The 21,441-nt window shown below is 37.7% G+C and overlaps 1 protein-coding gene across 1 annotated transcript in view; it reads right to left on the reverse strand.

Annotated features, from left to right (window-relative positions):
• Positions 1–478: 478 nt before the first annotated feature.
• AASDHPPT (aminoadipate-semialdehyde dehydrogenase-phosphopantetheinyl transferase) overlaps positions 479–21,441 on the reverse strand; it is a 76,622-nt gene continuing 55,659 nt past the window's right edge. Inside the window, exon 7 of the mRNA XM_036259282.1 lies at positions 479–614. Coding sequence (XP_036115175.1) covers positions 607–614 — 8 coding nt within the window. The 3' untranslated portion in view covers positions 479–606. The remainder of the gene's footprint in view (positions 615–21,441) is intronic.

Here is a 21,441-nt window from a genome sequence, read left to right on the forward strand (position 1 = left end):
GTAACAAAAATTAATTTAAAAAAATAAAAATACATAAAAATAAATAAATAAATAAATAAATAATAAAAATACTTTAGGGACAAAAAAGCTGTTGTGGCTCATTGTAGAGTGACCCTGACTTTATTTTAGCTCAAAAGCACAGTGATATAAACAGCACACAGAGCGATTTTACCACCACACTGGGAAACTCCTGAGATAAGCCTGAATAAGAAGATAGCGTCATTTTCAAGGTCACTCTTTCAATAAAGAAAAATCGAATTGAAGTAAGCAGATTCCAATTAAGTTTTGGCTAATATTATTGGCCTTCTCTCTCCAACAGGCCGAGTATGTCATAAATTATTCACATGTGTTGATGAGTTACTCTGGTTGCCATGACAAGATGCTGGCTACTCCTCCATTACCAAGTCATTTTATTCTAACAAAAGAGCCCTCTTACCATGAAAAGGGCCCCTGTCCCTGGAGGCATTTTTCTGTATATAAATAAAAGCCCACCTAAAGAGCGGTGTGGGTCCCTGAGCCTATTGACAGCACTATTCGTTTCTACCACAAGGTGACACACACAGACCTCCAAAGATGCGGTGAGGTTAGCGTGCTGAATTCCTGTCCTCACAGAGCTAGAAGGAATGGGGAAACAAAAATAAATAAATAAATAAATAAATAAATAAATAAATAAATAAATAAATAAAATAAAATAAAATAAAGTTGCCATCATTAATATACCTCATGTAAACCAGTAACTGTGAACAGTTTGCAATGTCTGTAGATGCATCAAGCTGGATGCTAAATATTGGGAGTGGAGCAGATTTAATTTCCTGGATTAGCTGATCAAGAATATCAGCAGACATGTCATCTATTCTTCTGCGGACAGTGTTGTTAGATTAGAAAATTGCACTCTATTTCATAACAAATTCGTCTCCGATCATAACTTGAACAATGTCTTTGGCCGCTGGCAACAGTAAATCCTCAACAATGGTGTGAGGTTTCATAGCTCTGGCGACTCTGAGTGCCACCAATTATGAAGCTTCAATGGCTGCTACGTTTTGTTTGTGGTACTTGCCACCAGTGTCAAGTCTGGCTTTCTTGAGTCCATCAGCTTTGCTTCTAAAATAGTTGGCATCCTTGCCAGCAAAGCTCAGCTGCTTGCTATCAAAATGGCGTATTAGTTTGTTCAGCTTCATAGATTCGAGTGACAGAACTTCACAATAAATAATACATTGCAGTTTCTCAATTCCTGCTGTAATTATTGAGGCAAAACTATACTGTAAAAAACCTTCACTATATTTTCTTTTCTTAACATTCTTCTCTACACAATCCATTGTCATGGGATGGTTTGCTAATTAAAATAATATATAACAATAGCTTTAATAATACAAAAAATGATACATTGCATAATTTAGTCAATACAGTTCATTAAAGTTTCCTATGATTTACCATTCTCTGTGTTGTTTTTTTTTACATATCTATTACTATCACAAGGGGGCAGTATTCATATCAACCACAGCTGAATATAAAAAGACCGATCAGCATCCAGATTAAGTTCCCAGGGTACAGATATATATATATTTTTTGCAGTAGTTGATAACTTTACAGTACATGATTTTATATTTACCCAGTAATTATAATTCATGAAGTATCGTTTTACCTCCAATACTGCTGCTTTCAACACAGTAACTGTTTTTAACAGAGTAGCTGCTTTCTACACAGTAACTGCTCTCTTCACATGTGTGACTGGTCCACATAAGTACATTATGGCACCAACCCTGTCACATACACCTGTATTTGTACAGGGTGTATGTGATGGGGTTGGCGCGATGATGTCATCATGCCAGGTACTCGTATATGGGCATATCTGTATGTGGGTGTATCTGCATGTGGGCAAACCTGCCTGGAGACAGATAGAAGAGCAGTGTCTCGGTTCCTAAGACCATCGAAAATGTGTGTGTTCCAATGGACTTAGGTGACCCCAATGAAAGGGCTGTTCAACCTCCAAAGGGGCCGTGACCCACAGGTTGAGAACTGCTGGTATAAAGGAATATTACCAATTGATAAAAGGAACAATAGAATAAGATGACATACCCCTGTTAACATCATTGCACCTAAGAATAATATTTGAAAATATTTCAAGCAGCAGCTGATATAAGTACAGAATGAAAAATATAATAGTAACTTGAGATTTTAACACTCCCATCTCAGAAATAGATTGGTGAAAGACAAAGAATAAACAGACATCAAGGATTTGAACAATATTATGAATATAATGGTGCTAACACACACCCACACACATGCACACACACACCCACAAATTTATGCTGAACAAAGTAAGGTACGTGTGGAACTTTACAAAAATAGGCCATTGTTAAGGAAAAAGGAATTGCCAATAAAACTAAAGTGTTGAGATTACATTATCAACTACATATATTGTCCACAATGCAATAAAATTAAAAAACAAAATGGAGCTTAAAAATTATATATTTGAAGACACTAAATAGAATATTTCTTTAAAGAAGAAAATCACGTGGGAAATTCATTAATTTAATGTTATTGATTTTGAAAACAATCTATATTAAAAGGGAGGGGATATAGCTAAAAACAGTAAGAATTTTTTTAACTTCCAAAGAGCCAATTTTCACTTTTTTGACAGTGATATCACCCCTGCTGAGAATGCATGCCCTAGTTCTGTCTACCAATTTACAGGAATTGAAGGGCACTAAGGGATGTGTTAAACACCACCACAGGGATGCAATCAGCAAAAACCAGAGTGCTTTTTTTTAATGGAAGGATAAACAAGAACATTTTTTAAATGTTTAACTATAAGGAAGGAAAATTAAGGTGGAGAAGACAGGGACAAAAGTTGAAGTTAGCTTAATATATTAGTTTGTAGAATTGACTTTACAACTATTAATTTTCATAATTAAAAGCAAAACTAGCTTGGCTGAAGTGGCTCAGTGGATTGAGCATCATCCCATGGACTGAAAGGTCCTGGTTTGATTCCCAGTCAGGGCACATGCCCAGGTTGTGGGCACGATCCCTGGTGGAAGGCATGCAGGAGGCAGCTGATCAATGTTTCTCTCTCACTTCGATATCTCTCTCTCTCTCTCTTTCTTCTTCTCTAAAAAAAAAAAATCAATAAGAACATATTTTTTAAAAGCAATATTAAATTTAAAAGCACTGATCTCCAAAATTTAAAAGCAAAATGCAAAAAGTTAATACAGGAACTGCTGCAAGTAGTTCCAAGTTAATAAACTAAAGGAACTACTCCTCAGTTTCTTTTGCAAATATATAAAGCAAGAATATACTTGAAGGGGAATGTATAGATCAAAAGTAACTTAAAAACATCTCAGAAACTGCAATGTAGGAGACATTTTTTAAAATACTGATTCAAATAAACTGTAAAACAATACTGAGACAACTGGGAAAATTTAGTATTAAAGCCACTCAGTTTTTATGCTACAGAAATAAAAAGGGTCATGAAAGGTTACTATGAATCGTTATTCATCAACAAACTAGATAATCTAGATTAAATGAATACATTTCTAGAAAGATACAACCTATGAAGATGGAATGATATTGAAATAGAATATCTAAACAAACCTGTAATTAGAAAAGAGCTTGAATCAGTCATCAAGTATCTCCCAACATAAAAAAGCCCAGGAGCAGATTGCAACACTGATGAATTCTACCAAACATTTAAAGAATTAACAACAATCCCTCTCAAACACTTTTCAAAAAATTGAAGAACAGAGAACACTTCCAAACTCATTCTATGAGGCCAGCATTATCCTGTTACCAAAGCCAAAAGATTATAAAAAAAAAGAAAACTACAGGTCTATATTCTTCATGAATACAGATGCAAAAATCCTCAACAAAACACTAGCAAACCAAAGTCAGCAGTACATTAAAAAAAACCATACACCTAACCAAGTGGTATTTATTCATGAGCTTCAAGGGATATGAAACTCAATCAATGCGATATGCCATATTAACTGAATGAAAGCTAAAAATTACATGATCATCCCAACAGATGTAGAGAAAGTATTCAATAAGATTCAATATCCTTTCATGATAAAAACTCTCAACAAACTAGAAATTAAAGGAAATTATATCAACATAATAAAACCCTACAGCAAACATCATACTCAGTGGTGAAACACAGAAAGCTTTTCCTTCTAGATCAGGAATAAAACAAGGATGCCCACTCTTGTTACTCCTATTCATTATAGCACTGGAAGTCCTAGCTACAGAAATTAGGCAAGAAAAGTAACAATAAAGGCATCCAAATAGGAAAGGAAGAAATAAAACTATCTTTGTTTACAGATAACAGGATCTTACATAGAAAAAAAACCTAAAGATTTCACAAAAAAAACTGTTAGAACTAGTAAATGATTTAATAAAATTGCAGAATATAAAATCTATACACATAAAAACACTCAATTAAATTTCTATACACTAAACAATGAATTATCCAAAATGAAATTAAGAAAATGGTCCTATATATAACTGCATCAAAAAGAATAAAATACTTAGGAATAAACTTAACTAATGCGGTAAACAACTTGTACACTGAAAATTACAAAACATTGATGAAACAAATTAAAGAGACAAATAGATGGAAAGATATCCAGTGTTCCTAGAATGAAATACATAATATTGTTTTAAAAAACCATACTGCCTAAAGCAATCTAGATGCAATACAATACCTATCAAAATTTTAATAGCATTTTTTACAGAAATAGAAAAAGGAATTCTAAAAATCATATGGAATCACAAAGGACCCTGAACAGTCAAAACAATTTTGAGCAGAAGAACCAAGCTGAAGACTTCATGTTTGCTGATTTCAAAATATATTGCAAACCAACAGTAATTAAAACAATATGGTACTGTTGTAAATACAGACATATAGAACAATTAAACACAATAGAAAACCCAGAAATAAACCCATAAATATTTGGTTAACTAATCTTTCACAAGGGGTCCAAGAATACAAAATGAGGAAAGGGTGCTGTCTTCAACAAATGGTGCAGGGAAAAGTGAATATCCACATGCAATGAGAATAAAATTAGATCCTTATCTCACGTTATACCCAAAATCAACTCAAAATTAGTTAAAGACTTCAATGTAACACCTGACACTGTAAAACTCCTAAAAGAAAACTTAATGGCATTGGTCTTGGCAATGATTTCATGAATATGATGCCAAAGCACAGGTAAAAAAATTAAAATAAGTGGGAATACATCAAACTAAAAAGCTTCTACACAGCAAAGGCAAAAATCATCAGAGGAAAAAGACAACCTATAAAATGGAAGAAAGTATTTGCAAACTATATACAAGTATTGATAAAAGATTAATTTCCAAAATGAATAGAGAACTCCTAAAACTCAACAGCAAAAAACAAATAACTCAATTTTTAAAATCATTATTTAGAATAGTTAAGATCTAGAAACAGCCCAAGTGTCCATCAGTAGATGAGTGGATAATAAAGCTGTGGTACATTTACATAATGGAATACTATGGAGTTGTAAAAATGAAGGATTTCTTACCCTTTGTAACATAAGCCAATCAGAGAAGGACAAATACCACATGATTTCACTTCCAAGTGGAATCTTATGAACATAATACACTGACAAACAAAATAGGTCCAGAGGCAGGGAGGCATGGAACAGACTAACACATCACAGAGGGGAGAAGGGAGGAGACGGGATGACATTAACCAAAAAACTTATATACATATATGCATATACAATGGACACAGACAATAGTGTGGTGAAGACTTGGGCTGAGGCAGGAGCTGGGAGGAGGGGGATAAAGGAGGAAAAATTGGAGAACATCTATAATACTGACAATAATAAAAAATAAATAAGAGAAATGTGCAAATGACTTTTGAATAGACATTTCTCAAAAGAAGACATAATAATGTCAGGATAAAGACACACAGATTTCTTAGGATTAATCTTGTGCAATACCAACAGGTATAAAATAAGATGCCCAACATCACTTATCATCAGGGATATATCCAAATAAAAACCACAAAAGATATTACTTCATAGGATCGCTATTATAAAAAAAAGAAAAAGGTAACAAGAATTGACGAGATTAGGGAGATATTAGAGCCCTTGTACACTATTGTAGGGATATAAAATGGTGAAGCTGCTATAAAAACAGTATAGATTGCTTTTCATAGAACCTATACTTAAAAATAGAACTATAATTAAAAAAAAAAAAAACTCTTTTTATTTTTTTTTGTTTTTTTATTTTATTTTTGTTCAGATAGAGTGGGAGGGGAAGAGAGGAAGAGAGAGAGAGAAAGAGAAACATCAACGTGAAAGGGACACATCGAGTGGTTGCCACCTGTATGACCCAACCAGGGCCAGGGACAAACTGCAACCAAGGTACATGCCTTAGCGGAAATCGAACCCGGGTCTCTCAGGACCACAGGCCAACGCTCTAACCGCTGAGCCAAACCGGCCAGGGCAGAACTATAATATTATTTGGTAATTCCACTTCTGGGTTTTATCCAATAATGTGGAAGTCACCTCAAAGAGATATTTGCACATCCATGTTTATTGCTGAATTATTTACAGTAGCCAAATATGGAATCAACCCAAATGAATTATCCATCATTGAATGAGTGGATAAAGAAAATGTCATATATATACAGTGGATTATTATTCAGCCTTAAAAAGGGAGAAAATCCTAACATTTACAACAGCATAGATGGACCTGGAAATCATTATGTGAAGTGAAATAAGTCAGAAAGATAAATACTTGTATGATTCCGCACGAGATATCTAAAATAGTCAAACTTATAGAAGCAGAAAACAGAAATGGTAACCATCAGGGGATAAGGGAAGGGGGAACTGGAAAGCTGTTCAATGGGTATAACATTACAAGTTATGCAAGTTAAATAAATTCTAGAGATCTGCTGTACAACACAAGCCTATAGTTAACAATACAGTATTGTGCACTTAAAATCTGTTAAAAAGAAGAAATCTGGTGCAAAATGTTCTTAACATGCACACATAGAGGGCACAAGGAAACTTTTGGAGGTGATAGATATGTTTATAACCTTGATTGTGGTGACAGTATCAGGTATATGCATGTATGTCCAAACTTATCAAATGGCATGCAATATGTATGTTTTTTACATCAGTTACACCACAATAAAGCTGTAAAAAAATCAATGTGTATGAATAGAAAGAAGGTTCTCACATTACATTTTTCTAGGAATTTCTGAGGAAGCATATACTTGTTGGAGCCTTTTGGGTCACTTGGTTGAGCTAGTCTTCACAATAACTTTGTGAAGAGAACTGCTAAGATCTTTACATAGAAGAAATGAAAGGGGCTTAGCAATTCACTTAATACTGCATGATGCCACTTATATGAGGCATCTAAAGTAGTCAAACTCATAGAAGCAGAGAGTAGAATGGTGGTTACTAGGGGCTGGGGGCGGGAAAGATGGGAGTTAAAGTATGAAGTTTCAGTTGTGTATACCAAATAGCTTCTAGAGTTCTGCCACACAGTATTGTGCTCATGGTCCACAGCACTGTAATGGACACTTATAAATATGCTAAAATGAAATGAAATAAAATACAAAGTAAAAAAAAGCATTACTGTTTTTTAACATTTTAGGTGGGATAATGGTATTGTGGTTACATTTCAAAAAAGAATCCCTATATTTGGTGATTAACATGTAGGTATTTGTAGGTTAAATGATATGGTGTATGGGGTTTGCTGCAAATTAATCTGGGGGAGGAAAGAAGTGGGCAGGGTAGAGAGGAGACTGGATTGTCCACACTCTAATTGCTAACGTTGTGTTGCAGGTGTATGGAGCTTCATTAGTCCATTGTCTCTCTCTCCATATTTACATATATAAGTATATGCATATGTATATATATAAATATATGTTATATAAATAGAAATATACATAAAGATAATATATAAACATATAAATACACGTTATATAAATGTAAATATATACAAAGATAATACATAAATATATAAACATAATATATAAATGTATGAATATAATATTTTATATTATATGTTTATGTTATATATAATTATAATATTTTATTATGTTTCGATGTTATATATAATATATAAACATATACATAAAAGTTTCCATAGTAAAAGTTTTTAATGACTATACATTCAACTCAAGAACTTGCACTTAGAACAACAGAACATAACAACCATTTCTACCTCCTCCCCCCTAAAAAAACAAAGAGGAAGGAAATAATAAAGATTAGAGCACAAGATTACCAAATACTGGTTCTTTGAAAAGATTGATATAATAAGACAAAAATACCCATCGTAAGATTAAACAAGAGACAAGGATGAAAGATACATATAAATAGAATTTAATACTAAAAGAGGAAAATAACTAAGGAGATAGCAGATACTTAACCATAATAAAAACTATGATGAACAACAATAGATTAACAAATTTGAAAACAGATCAAATGGAAACATTCCTAGAAACACATAAAATTTAAAAGAAATGGTACAGGAAAGAGAACTTCAATAGAGTGGTAAGTATTACAGGAATTGAAATGATCATCAAAACTGTTTCTCTCCCCAAGAATCCAGGCTACTTTGGCTTTACAGGAAAATTTTACCAAATATTCAAGGAATAATTCTTTACTATCTTATATAAGTTATTTTATAAAAATAGAAAAAGATGCCTACTTTTTTATTAGGCCAGGGCAATCTTGATTCCAATGTCAGATAAGGATACATTAAGAAAATTATGGATCCAGGCACCAAGAGGAAACATGGTGGCGTAGGCAAACACGGAATTGCATCCTCCCACAACCACATAAAAATTACAACTAAGCCCTGGCCGGTTTGGCTCAGCGGTTAGAGCATCAGCCCGTGGACCAGAGAGTCCCAGGTTCAGTTCCCACTAAGGGCATGTACCTTGGTTGCAATTTGTCTCCAACCCCGTTGTGGTCGTGTGGGTGGCAACCAGTCAATGCGTCTCTCTCACATTGATGTTTCTCTCTCTCTTCCTCCTTCTCTCCCTCCTGCTCTATCTGAAGATAAATGCAAAAATGTCCTTGGGTGAGGATAAAACAATTAATAAATAAAAAATTTTAAAAATTACAACTAAACAACAGAACAATCATCATTCAGAACTGAGTGCCTGACATCAAGCTAAGTGAAAGTCCTACAACTACAGAATTAAAGCAGCAGCACAGCGAGACTGGTAGGAGGGGCAGAGGTGGACAGGCTTGTTCCACACTCACATGTGCTGGATAAAAATCAGGAGGACACCTTGGTTAGGACAGTCCTCCCTGAGGAGTGAGGGGACCCCGTCCCACACCAGGCCGCCACCTCAGGGTTCCAGTGCCAGGAAGAGAATCCTAATCACTTCTGGCTGTAAAACCAGCAGCAACTGAGGCTGAGGGAGGCTGAGGCTTCGGAAGCCCCAGGCAGCTCCTCTTAAATTGCATGTGCACGGACTTACTCAAACTTGCTCCCTCTGAGCTCGGAGAGGAGGCAGCTTTCTCCTGGACAGATGTGCTGGTGGAGGCCATTGTTCCCTTGGTGAGCACTACCCTGGGGTGGCAGATGGCCACTATATCTGGCGCTCCAGCAACTGGCTTACACTGTTTACCCCGCCATGGTGATTTCCTGAGGCCCTGCCCCACCCAAGCTGTTTCCAAAGACTCTCCCATAGAATTGGCCTGTGTTGGATCCTGCAAAAGAGTTTCCTAAAATTCTTCAAACAAGCAGCATTTGGTCTCAGCAAGCCCCCAATCCTCTTGTTAAGTGGCCGCAGGTCTGGCACTAGAAGCAGCCAGCCTTAGTTCACAACCTGGCTTTGCCTAGGAACCTCCAAGCCCAACACAAGAAGTAGCCATCTGCAGATCACTCTGTAGCTCATGCTGGGTAGCCCCGGATAGAACACAGGCAGTGGATGACCCTGCCCCAGAGCAAGCACACTTAGTGGACAGCTTCAGACCACATTGAAATACCACCACCCAACCACCTTCACAAGTGACACACTCAGTGAGCAAACTCAGTGGGTACCAGAGTCCTGCTGAAGTAAGTCTTGCTCTGTGTAGTGGGCCCCTACACAGCTAATCCTTCAAGGGAGTCAGAGACCAGTGGTCAGTGGGCACAGCCAGTACTTGCAACTGATCAGCCTGAGTAAATCCTTCCCATTGACGTGCCAACAGCAATCAAGACTCACTTACAACAGAAGGGTATAAAGTTCACATTAGGGATGTACCTCAAGGGCCCAGCTGAGGTGATCAGGGAGGCTGTGCCACTGGATTCTTTAGGACACCTACAACAATAGGCCACATAGCAACTCCACCTAATACATAAAAATAATCACAGGGAAGCAGTAAAAATGAGGAGACAAAGAAACATGGCCCAAATGAAGGAAAAGAACAAAACTCCAGGAAAAGAATTAAACAAAATGGAGATAAGCAATCAATCAGAGTTCAAAACACTGGTTATAAGGTTGCTCAAGGAACTTGGTGAGACCTTCAAGGAACTTAAGGAGACCTCCAAGGAACTTGGTGAGAACATCAACAACATAAAAAAGGACCAGGCAGAAATGAAGGATGCACTATCTGAAATAAAGAATAATTTACAGGGAATCAATAGTAGAGTAGGGAAAGCCAAGATGCAAACCAGTGATTTGAAATATAAGGAAGCAAAAACACCCAGTCAGAATAGCAACAACAAAAAAAGAATCCAAAAAAATGAGGATAGTGTAAGGAGCCCCTGGGACAACTTCAAGTGTGCCAATATTCGCATCATAGGTGTGCCAGAAGGACAAGAGAGAGAGCAAGAAATTGAAATCCTATTTGAAACAATAATTACAGAAAACTTTCCTAACATGGTAAAGGAAACAGACATACAAGTCCAGGAAGCATAGAGAGTACCAAACAAGATGAACCCAAAGATGTCCACACAAAGACACATCATCATCAAAATGCCAAAGATTAAATACAAAGAATCTTAAAATCAGCAAGAGAAAAGCAGTTGGTTACCTACAAAGAGGCTCCCATAAGACTGTCGGCTGATTTTTCAAAAGAAAATTTGCAGGCCAAAAAGGAGTGCAAGAGATATTTAAGGTGATGAAAAGCAATGACTACAACTAAGATTACTTTATCTTGAAAACTATCATTTATAATCAATGGCCATATAAAGAGTTTCCCAGACAAAAAAAAAGCTAAAGGAGTTCATCAGCACCAAACCAGTTTTACATGAAACATTGAAGGGTCTTTTTGAAGAATGAAAAGAACAAAAATATGAACAATAAAGTGGCAATTAATACATATCTATCAACAATGGAATCTACAAACAAAATGAGCAAGCAGAACAGAAACAGACTTATAGATACAGAGAACTTTTTGTTGTTTGCCAGATGGGTGGGGGCTGGAAGGATGGGTGAGAAAGATGAAGAAATTAAGAAGTAGAAATTTGTTGTTAGACTGATGAAACTCAAAGGTAGGGGGAAGAGAGGGCAGGATGAGATAAACCAAAGAACTTCTACGGATATATGCATAACCAATGAACACTGACAATACTGTGGGGAAGGCAGGAAAGGGGTGGGATTGGAGAGAAGGGAGTCAATGGGGGGAAAAAAAGAGGACATCTTTAATACATTTAACAATAAAAATAAGTTAAAATTTTTTTTTAAATTAGGATGGTAAAATGGTGGTGGAGTGAATGGAAGCTACACAGACGATGTCCCAGGACAAAATGGAAATTACAACTAAAATAAAGACAAATCTTCAGAAAAACGCACCAGAACAGGAGTAGAACAGGACCATATAACCAGGGACACTGGTAGGATCACCAGAGGCATAAGCAGGTGATCGGCTGGGAGCCCACAAACAGCATGGGTCTGACCTGTGAGCAGTGCCCTCACAGTTAAACTCCCAAGCCCGCTCCACAGAGCAAGCAAGGACAGAGCACTAAAATAACCACAGCCATTCACCTGGGGCTTTGGCAGAGGAAGGGTGGACTGGACTGGAACTCTGTGGGGACACCTGAGATTTAGAGGGCACTCAGAGTTTTGCTGAGTCGCAGCCACAAAGAATAGTGGCCAGTTTGCTCCTCCTCAGAGCTGTGGGAGAAAAGCAGCAGCCCCTCCCTCGGCGATTAAGCTTTTTCCAGGTGAGGCAAAGAAATGCAACTGGAAGCTCATTAACAACCAGCTTCTATCCCACCCTCTGGAAATCTTCTTATGCAGAACAGCAGGGCTACATTTCAAGACACTAAATAACTGAGACTACTAGCCTCCAGCCAAAAAACTAGAGGATAACTGAACCTTTCCTGGGCTTGCAAATCTACCCAGGAAAGTAAGACTTGACAATGGTGTTTAACATGGGCCCATCCCGGCTCATCCAAAACCAGTAGAGGGAGACACAAACAGCAGAACACCAACACCCACAGAGAAAATTTGGCAGGCTACGAAACCCCCTGAGATAGCCAAAATGGTGAAACAAAGAAACAAATCCCAAATAAAAGAACAAGAGAACTCTATTAAAGATACAATGAATGAAATGCAGGTAAGCAAATTATCAGAGGTAGAGTTCAAAGCCATAATCTTGAGGAAGCTCAACAGCATGAGAAAAGATATAGAAACATTGAAAACCAATCAAGTGGAAATGAAGAATGACATAGCAGAAATCAGGAACACATTGGAAGGACTAACCAACACAGTAGAGAAAGCTGAGGACCGGATCAGTAAATAAGACAGGGTAGAAAAAAATCAACTGATCAGAAAACCAAAAAGAAAAAGCAATTAAAAAGCAGGAAGATAGCTTAAGAGAACTGTGGAACAACTGGAAACGTAATAACATTCACATCATAGGAGTCCCCAAAGAGGAAGAAAATGGGCAAGGGTTCGAGAATATATTTGAAGAAATAGTGACAGAAAACTTTCCTAACTTGGTGAAGGAAAAAGGAATTCAAGTTCAAGAAGCACAGAGAGCCCCAAGTAAGAAGAAACCAAACAGGCCCAAACCTAGACACAATTATTAAAATGCCAAAAATGAAAGACAAAGAGAGAATCCTAAAGGCAGAAAAAGATAAGCAACAGGTTACCTATAAAGGAACCTCCATAAGGCTGTCAGCTGAATTCTCAACAGAAACACTACAGGCCAGAAGGGAATGGCATGAAGTAATCAAGGTCATATAAAACAAGGATCTGAACTCAAGACTACTCTACCCAGCAAGGCTATCATTTAAAATAGAAGGTCAAACAAAGAGATTCCCAGACAAAAAAAGGCTAAGGGAATATATTATCACCAAACCAGCAATGCAAAATATGCTAAAAGTAGTGCTGTCATTAGTAGAAGAAATAGGAAGAAAAATATAACCACACTAAACAATAATGGCAATAAATAAGTACATCAATAATCACCTTAATGTAAATGGATTGAATGCTACCATAAAAAAGACACAGATTAGCTGACTGGATAACAAAGTATGACTCACATATATGTTGTTTACAAGAGACCGACCTCACAACAAAAGACTCACATAGGTCGAAAGTAACGGGAATGAAAAAAATCTTCCAAGCAAACGGAAAGGGAAAATAAGCTAGGGTAGCAATACTTATATCTGATAAAGTAGATTACAAAATAAAAGCCATAACTAGAGACAAAAAAGGCCACTACATAATATTGAAAGGATCTATCGAACAGTAAGATATAACTTTGGTAAACATATATGTACCTAATATAGTAGCACCAAAATATATTAAAAATCTTCTGGAGGACTTCAAAGGAGAAATCAACAGCAATACAATCATAGCTGGGGACTTCAGCACCCTGCTGACATCACCGGATAGATCATCTAGACAAAAAATTAACAAGGAAACACCGACTCTAAAGGAAGCACTAGACTAAATGGGTTTCATACATATCTACAGAGAATTCCACCCCAAAACTAAAGAATTCACATTCTTCTCAAGTACACATGGGACATTCTCAAAGATAGGCCACATGTTAAGGCACAAACTAAGTCTCTACAAGTTCAAGATTATTGAAATCATATCAAGCATCTTCTCAGATTACAATGACATGAAACTAAAAATCAATTGTGACAAGAACATGCAAAGACATTTGAAAACATGGAGGTTAAATAGCATGTTACTGAACGATGAATGGGTTACCATGGAGATCAAGGAAGAAATTAAAAACTTTCTGGAAACCAATAAAAATAAACACACAACAACACAAAAATCTATGGAATGCAGGGAAAGCAGATCTGAGAGGGAAGTTCATAGCACTACAGGCCTACCTCAAGAAACAAGAAAAATTTCTAATAGACTATCTACCTTACAACTTAAAGAACTAGATAGCAAACAGAAATAAAACCCGAGAGCAAGTAGAAGGAAAGAAATAGTAAAGATCAGAAAAGAAATAAATGACATGGAGACTAAAAAAACAATTCAGAATTCAGAGGATCGATGAACAAAGAGCTGGTTCTTGGAAAAGATAAACAAGATTGATGGACCCTTAGCTAGACTCACCAAGAAACAAAGAGAGAGAACCCAAATACACAAAATCAGAAATGAAAGAGGAGAAATAATAACTGACAGCACAGAAATACAAAAGATTGTTAACAAATATTATGAAAAATTACACAGCAATAAATTCGACAAGCTAAGCAAAATGGACAAATTTCTAGAAACACGGTCTTCCATAACTGATCCAGGAAGAGATAAAAAACTTGAGTACACCAATAACAACAAAAGAAATTGAAGATGTAATTAAGATTCTTCCTGCAAACAAAAGCCCAGGCCCGGACGGCTTCACAGGGAATTTTACCAAACATTCAAAGAACTAATACCAATTCTCCTCATACTATTCCAAACTTGTTTTATGAAGCCAGCATAATTCTAATTCCAAAACCAATACTACAAAGAAAGAAAACTACAGGCCAATATCCCTCATGAACATAGATGCCAAAATCCTGAACAAAATAGTAGCAAATCGGATCCAGCAAAACATCAAAGAAATTATTCAACATGACAAAGTGGGGTTCATCCAGGGGTTCCAAGGCTGGTACAATATTGACAAATCAATAAATGTGATACACCACATACACAAAATGAAAGATAAAAATTATATGATCATATCAATAGATGCTGAAAAAGCATTTGACAAAATCCAGCACCCATTTCTGATAAAAACATTCAGCCATCTGGGAATAGAGGGATCATATCTCAACATAATGAAGGCCATATATGAAAGACCTACAGCCAACATTATACTCAATGGGCAAAAACTAAAAGCATTTCCCTTAAGATCAGGAACAAGACAACGATGCCCACTTTTGCCACTCTTATTTAACATAATACTGGAAGTCTTAGCCACAGCAATCAGACATGAAGAAAAAATACAAGGGATCCAAACTGGAAAGGAAAAAGTGAAACTGTCATTATTCGCAGAAGACATGATATATATGTAGAAAACGCCCAGGACTCCATCAAAATCTACTAGACTTAATCAATGAATTTGGCAAAGTAGCAGGATACAAAATTAACATCAAGAAATCAACAGCATTCCTTTATACCAATGATGAATTCACAGAAAGAGAAACTGAAAAAACAATCCCATTTACCATCACAGCAAAAAAATTAAGATACCTAGGAATAAACTTAACCAGAGAAATAAAGGACCTATTCGCAGAAAACTACAGGTCATTAAAAAAAGAAATAGAGGAAGATATGAAAAAGTGGAAGCACATACCTTGTTCATGGATTGGAAAATTAACATCATTAAAATGTCCATACTACCCAAAGCAATCTATAGATTCCATGCTATCCCCATCAAAATACCAGCAACATACTTCACAGAACTAGATCAAATACTTCAATGGTACATATGGAATGAAAAAAGACCCCAAATAGCAACAGCAATCTTGAAAAAGAAGAAAAGTGGAAGGGATCACATTACCAGATTTCATGTACAAAGCCACTGTAATCAAAACAGCCTGGTACTGGCACAAGAACAGGCATATAGACCAGTGGAACAGAACAGAGAACCCAGAAATGGACCCAAGGCAATATACTCAATTCATATTTGACAAAGGGGTCAAGAGCATACAGTGGAGTAAAGACAGCCTCTTTAATAAATGGTGTTGGGAAAATTGGACAGGTACATACAAAAAAAGAAACTAGACCACCAACTTACACCATACACAAGAATAAACTCAAAATGGATAAAAGACTTAAATGTGACTCATGAATCCATAAAAATCTTAGAAGAAAATGTAGGATCAATATTTCAGACATGACACACAGCAGAATTTTCACTGATAAATTACCTAAGGCAACAGTAACAAAGGAAAAAATAAACACATGGGACTTCATCAAACTCAAAAGCTTCTGCACAGCAAAAGAAACAACCATCAAAATGGAAAGGCAATCCACTTTATAGGAGAGCATCATTGCCAATGATACATCAGATAAGGGGTTAATCTCCATAATATATAAAGTGCTCATGCAGCTCAACAAAATGAACACAAAGAACCCAATTTAAAAATGGGCAGAGGAACTAAATACACACCTCTCCAAACAGGACTACAAATGGTCAAGAGACATATAAAGAAATGCTCAACATCACTAGTCATCAGAGAGATGCAAATTAAAACAATGATGAGGTATCACCTCACACCTGTCAGAATGGCCGCCATCAAGAAAGCATCAAACAACAAGTGTTGGTGAGGCTGTGGAGAAAAGGGGACTCTAGTACACTGCTGGTGGGAATGCAGACTGGTGTGCCACAATGGAAAAGAACATGGTGTTACCTCAAGAAATTAATAATTGAACTGCCATTTGACCCAATGATCCCACTTCTAGGAATATACCCTAAAAAGCCTGAAACACCAATCAGAAAGAATATATGTACGCCCATGTTTGTAGCAGCACTATTTACAATAGCTAAGATCTGGAAACCCCAAATGTCCATCAGTAGACGAATGGATAAGAAAGCAGTGGTACATATACACAATGGAGTACTATGCAGCTGTAAGAAAGACCTATCCTTTGAGACAACATGGAGGGACCTGGAAAGTATCATCCTAAGCAAAACAAGTCAAACAGAGAAAGGCAAGTATCATATGATCTCACTTATTTGTGGAATATAATGAACATAACAGTCTGAGGAATGGGGTAGTCCTAGAGACGTGGAAGTGTGGTGAAGACTGACAATCCCCAGAAGAGAGGGTGGTGGGAGAAAGATAAACCACAGAACTTATATGCATGTGTGCATGAACAATGGACATAGACAACAAAGCTGGGGACACGGTGGGGAGGGTGGGGAGGGGGTATCAGTGGGGGGAAAAGGAGAAACATCTGTAACAAAAATAAAAAAAAAATTAATTAAATGAAAAAATAAAAAATAAAAATAGTTGTGGTACAGCCCTGGCCAGTTTGGCTCAGCAGTTAAAGCTTCGGCCTGCAGTCCAGAGAGACCGAGTTCGGTTCCTGCTAAGGGCGCGTACTTCGGTTGCAGTTTGTCCCCAGCCCTAGTTGGTCATGCGGATCGCAACCACTCAATGTGTCCCTTTTACGTTGATGTTTCTCTCTCTCTCTCTCTCTTCCTCTCTCTCCCACCCACTCTATCTGAACAAATATTGAAAAAATACCCTCGGGTGAGGATAAAAAAAAAATTGGTACATATACACAATGGAGTACTATGAAGCTCTAGGAACGATCTCTTATCCTTTGAGATGACATGGAGGGACCTGAAAGAGATGTGTCCTAGTACACAGTGATCACTTGGCCAACACAAAACCTCTCTCCAAACATGGTTCACTTATACCAGGTCTATGTCACCATAATGAGGATGGAGTTAGGGAGAAGGAAGGTTAGAGTCAACTTCATCTATACAGTTTCCTCTTTTCACTTGTTTCCATCATCTAAAGTTATGACTATGTAAAAAGGGCCAAGCAGGACCAGCAAGGTACCCATACATAGGGCCTGAATATTTATATAATTTAGAAGCCAGAGAAGTACTATGCTCACAAGTTGTCCAAAAATCTCCATTTCAGTCTGCAAATCCACTTAGTGATACAGGCCAGAGTTCACACATCCTCTTTTCTAGACCACCTTCCAGGTATTTGAGAACCCAAGGTTTATTTCTCAAGTGGCCAGAAACTGCTTCCAGGGCCTGCTTGGCCCTCTTCACAAGGTCTGGGCAACTATTTGTGCCACATGGACAGAGCTTAGATATGTGAGCCAGTGTCCACCTGTGTGACTGCAGTGTCCTTATGGTGCATGACAGAGCCAAGTGTATACAAAGAATGAAAGAATGGAGCAGGCTAAAGGCCTTGGCTGGGATCTAGGGGCTTGATGCCTGCCCCCCGCCTCCCTCCTCCACCCCCATGCTGTCACATTCCAGCATAGAACTCTGAGGAACCCAAGAATTCTCAATTCAAACTTGGCCTTCCAGCTATTGTGAAGATAGAAACAGGATAGAAGAACAGAACTTACTTTTTTGACACTTTGTTAGTTTGTTTAATACTGTAATGCTTTAAATATTTACACATATGGGTCCCTATTTGTACTCTTGTGTCACACTGTGCACATGACAGCCCGAGCACTCTCCTGGAGCATTGCCCACCTCTATTCCATAGGAACTGAGCAGTGTCCTTGAAAGTCAGTGGCCTAAAAGCATCTGGGTCATGGACCAGGACAGGTTTATCCCAACAAACAGCACTGAGACCAGTAGGGACAGGCACTTTTTTTTTTTTTTTTAATCCTCAACCGAGGACATTTTTCCATTTTTTGTTCAGATAGAGCGGGAGGGAGAGAGAGGAAGAGAGAGAGAGAGAAACATCGATGTGAAGGGACACATCGAGTGGCTGCCACCCGCACGACCAACCAGAGCCGGGGACAAACTGCAACCGAGGTACGTGCCCTTAGCAGGAACCGAACCCGGGTCTCTCTGTACCGCAGGCCAACGCTCCAACCGCTGAGCCAAACTGGCCAGGGCGGGACAGGCACTTTTAAATGCCTAGGTGATTCCAAAGCCTTTGCAACCCAGCATCAGCACAGTGAAGGACAACATTTGTTCAATGAAGGATAAAGGAATGAATGAACTCAAACATTCTCAATGGCTCAGACAATTTGAGAAACGTGGTGATAGCCCTCATTTTGGTAGCAACATTACTGCTAATATGTGCAGGAGCCTTGTGCATGAGAAGCAATGAAACTGATGAACAATAGCAATAGCTATGACATTTGAATAAAATGCATATAGAAAGAACTATTCTCTGCTTTTTAACAGCACATTGAGGCACCACATATGTAAACTAGGGATGCTACACTTGAAAATAAGTACCACTTATGTTCAGTTTCTTGATTACATATTCAAATAAGTGTACACTATTTTATTTTAATGTGTAATCCTATGTGAATGGGAATATTCAAACAAACTCATTTGGTCCATTTATTTAGATCTCTGATGGCTCATTCTAGTAAAATTTATGCACTTTCCCTATTTTTCTTTCTACACCATTAACTAGAAGAAACATAATTTAAAACATTTTGTTAAAATAGCATTAATGGTGGCAGGTTGTTTTTCTTTCTTGTGTTGTCATACTGAACTGTAATGCATAGAAATATATATATAAATCTCCATGAAAATGAATATACATTATATACAACCTCAATAATATTCTACTGAGTAAAATGTCCTTCTGTATAGAAATGGTTTTTTTAAATGAATGAGGAAAAAATATACAGGGTTGGGCAAAAGCAGGTTTACCATTGTTTGTATGAAAAATAATACAATAATTAATAAAAAATACAAGAATAAACTGTTTTGCATACTTACAACTGTAAACATACTTTTGCCCCACACCATAGATTCTGCTTAAACTAAGGGGAAAAGAGATGTTTTCCTACTTCGACTATTATGGATGGCAGGATTTCATGGGGGAAGATGAAAAGTAGGCCTTTATTATTATACAAAGGTCTAGCAGGTCATAGGGCAGAACCAGGAAATTAGAGAAAAATATTTTTTGTTGGGCGTATGGGCTTTTCTAATACTTATAATGGTGCTACAAAGCCACTGATGCGGGCGGTGATATGCAGCTGAGTTTCCAGAAAACTAAGCTAAGAGCAGTGTGAAGGGAGCCAATGGGAGGGATGGCATCTGTCCTGTAAGTAGTCTCAGTGAGAGTAGTAAGGGTATGGAATGGGGTCAGGGCAAAGGCAAAGTGAGGTGGGGATGTGGACAACAGGTGCTGGCTGTGAAAGAGGATTGGCAGTCAAATGAGTATTATTGTAGGTCCTCTCTCCTGAATCACAGACCCTCATTTCAACACTACAATAAACTTAACAACACATGTAGGCATCTTTCAAGAACCTCACAGTCCACTCTGAAGCTACCATCTTTGCTATTTGGTTTTTCCACACAGTTTATGGCCATGTTAAACTTCGTTCCCTCATAATAAACACTGATAAACATAATAAAATTATCTTGTAAAACTTGAGGTCTCTTTGTTTATTTGGTCTTTCTGTTTTTGGTCAAGGACAAAATAACTAAATGAACTTTGATGAGAAGAGTGAAGAAATTATAAACATCTCCCTGCCTACCTTGTGGCCTTCTCTCTTTCTCTCTAGCCCTTTTCAGATAGTAAGAAGAGGCATAAAGTTACTTGAGAGAAACGTTTACCCCTGAGGTTTGAGAGGGACACAGTGGGCTCAGGGGACCAACTATGGCCAGTTCAAGCCCCACTAAGCTCATTAGAGTGAAAGAGAAAATAGGAATTCAAGCCAAGTTCTTCTCAAAAACAAAGTGTGAATTTGCTTGGAGTTGCATTTTGCCTTATCTCTAAGTAAACTTATCTTTAAAAAAATTTTTTAAGTAGTCTGACGAAGACTGAGCATTCTTTTCATTTTTTGTTCAGATAGAGTAGGGGGGAGAGTAAGCTTAGAAGAGAGAGAGAGAGAAAGAGGAACATCAATGTGAAAGGGACACATCGAGTGGCTGCCACCCGCACGACCCAACCAGGGCCGGGGACAAACTGCAACTGAGGTACGCGCCCCTAGTGGGAACCGAACCCAGGTCTCTCTGGACCACAGGCCGATGCTCTAACCACTGAGCAAAACCAACAAGGGCAAGACTGGGCCATTCTTAAAATCTGGTCCAGCTGGAAAGAGCTGGGAATCTCATTTAATATAACGGTGAAATCCAGCTTCCATTTCCATTACTTAAGGAACAGATCTAGAAAAATGGCCTCCTCGTCTTCAGTTCCTGTGGACTCAGCTCATGCCGCTGGCTCTCTTCAGTGCCTCTGAGCGGCCCTCTGGCCTCTCTGCCCTCCTGGTAGTGTCTGTCTCACCGGGACTCTCTGGCTGCTCCCATGCAGCCCACACACTTCATGCTCTTCCTCCTCCTCATTCTTGCTACTTTGCTCTGCTTTTGTCTCTCTTCGTCATATGGCTTCCACATT

Source organism: Molossus molossus, unplaced genomic scaffold (genome assembly GCF_014108415.1).
Source record: "Molossus molossus isolate mMolMol1 unplaced genomic scaffold, mMolMol1.p scaffold_m16_p_13, whole genome shotgun sequence".
In the NCBI taxonomy this organism is placed as follows: Eukaryota; Metazoa; Chordata; class Mammalia; order Chiroptera; family Molossidae; genus Molossus; species Molossus molossus.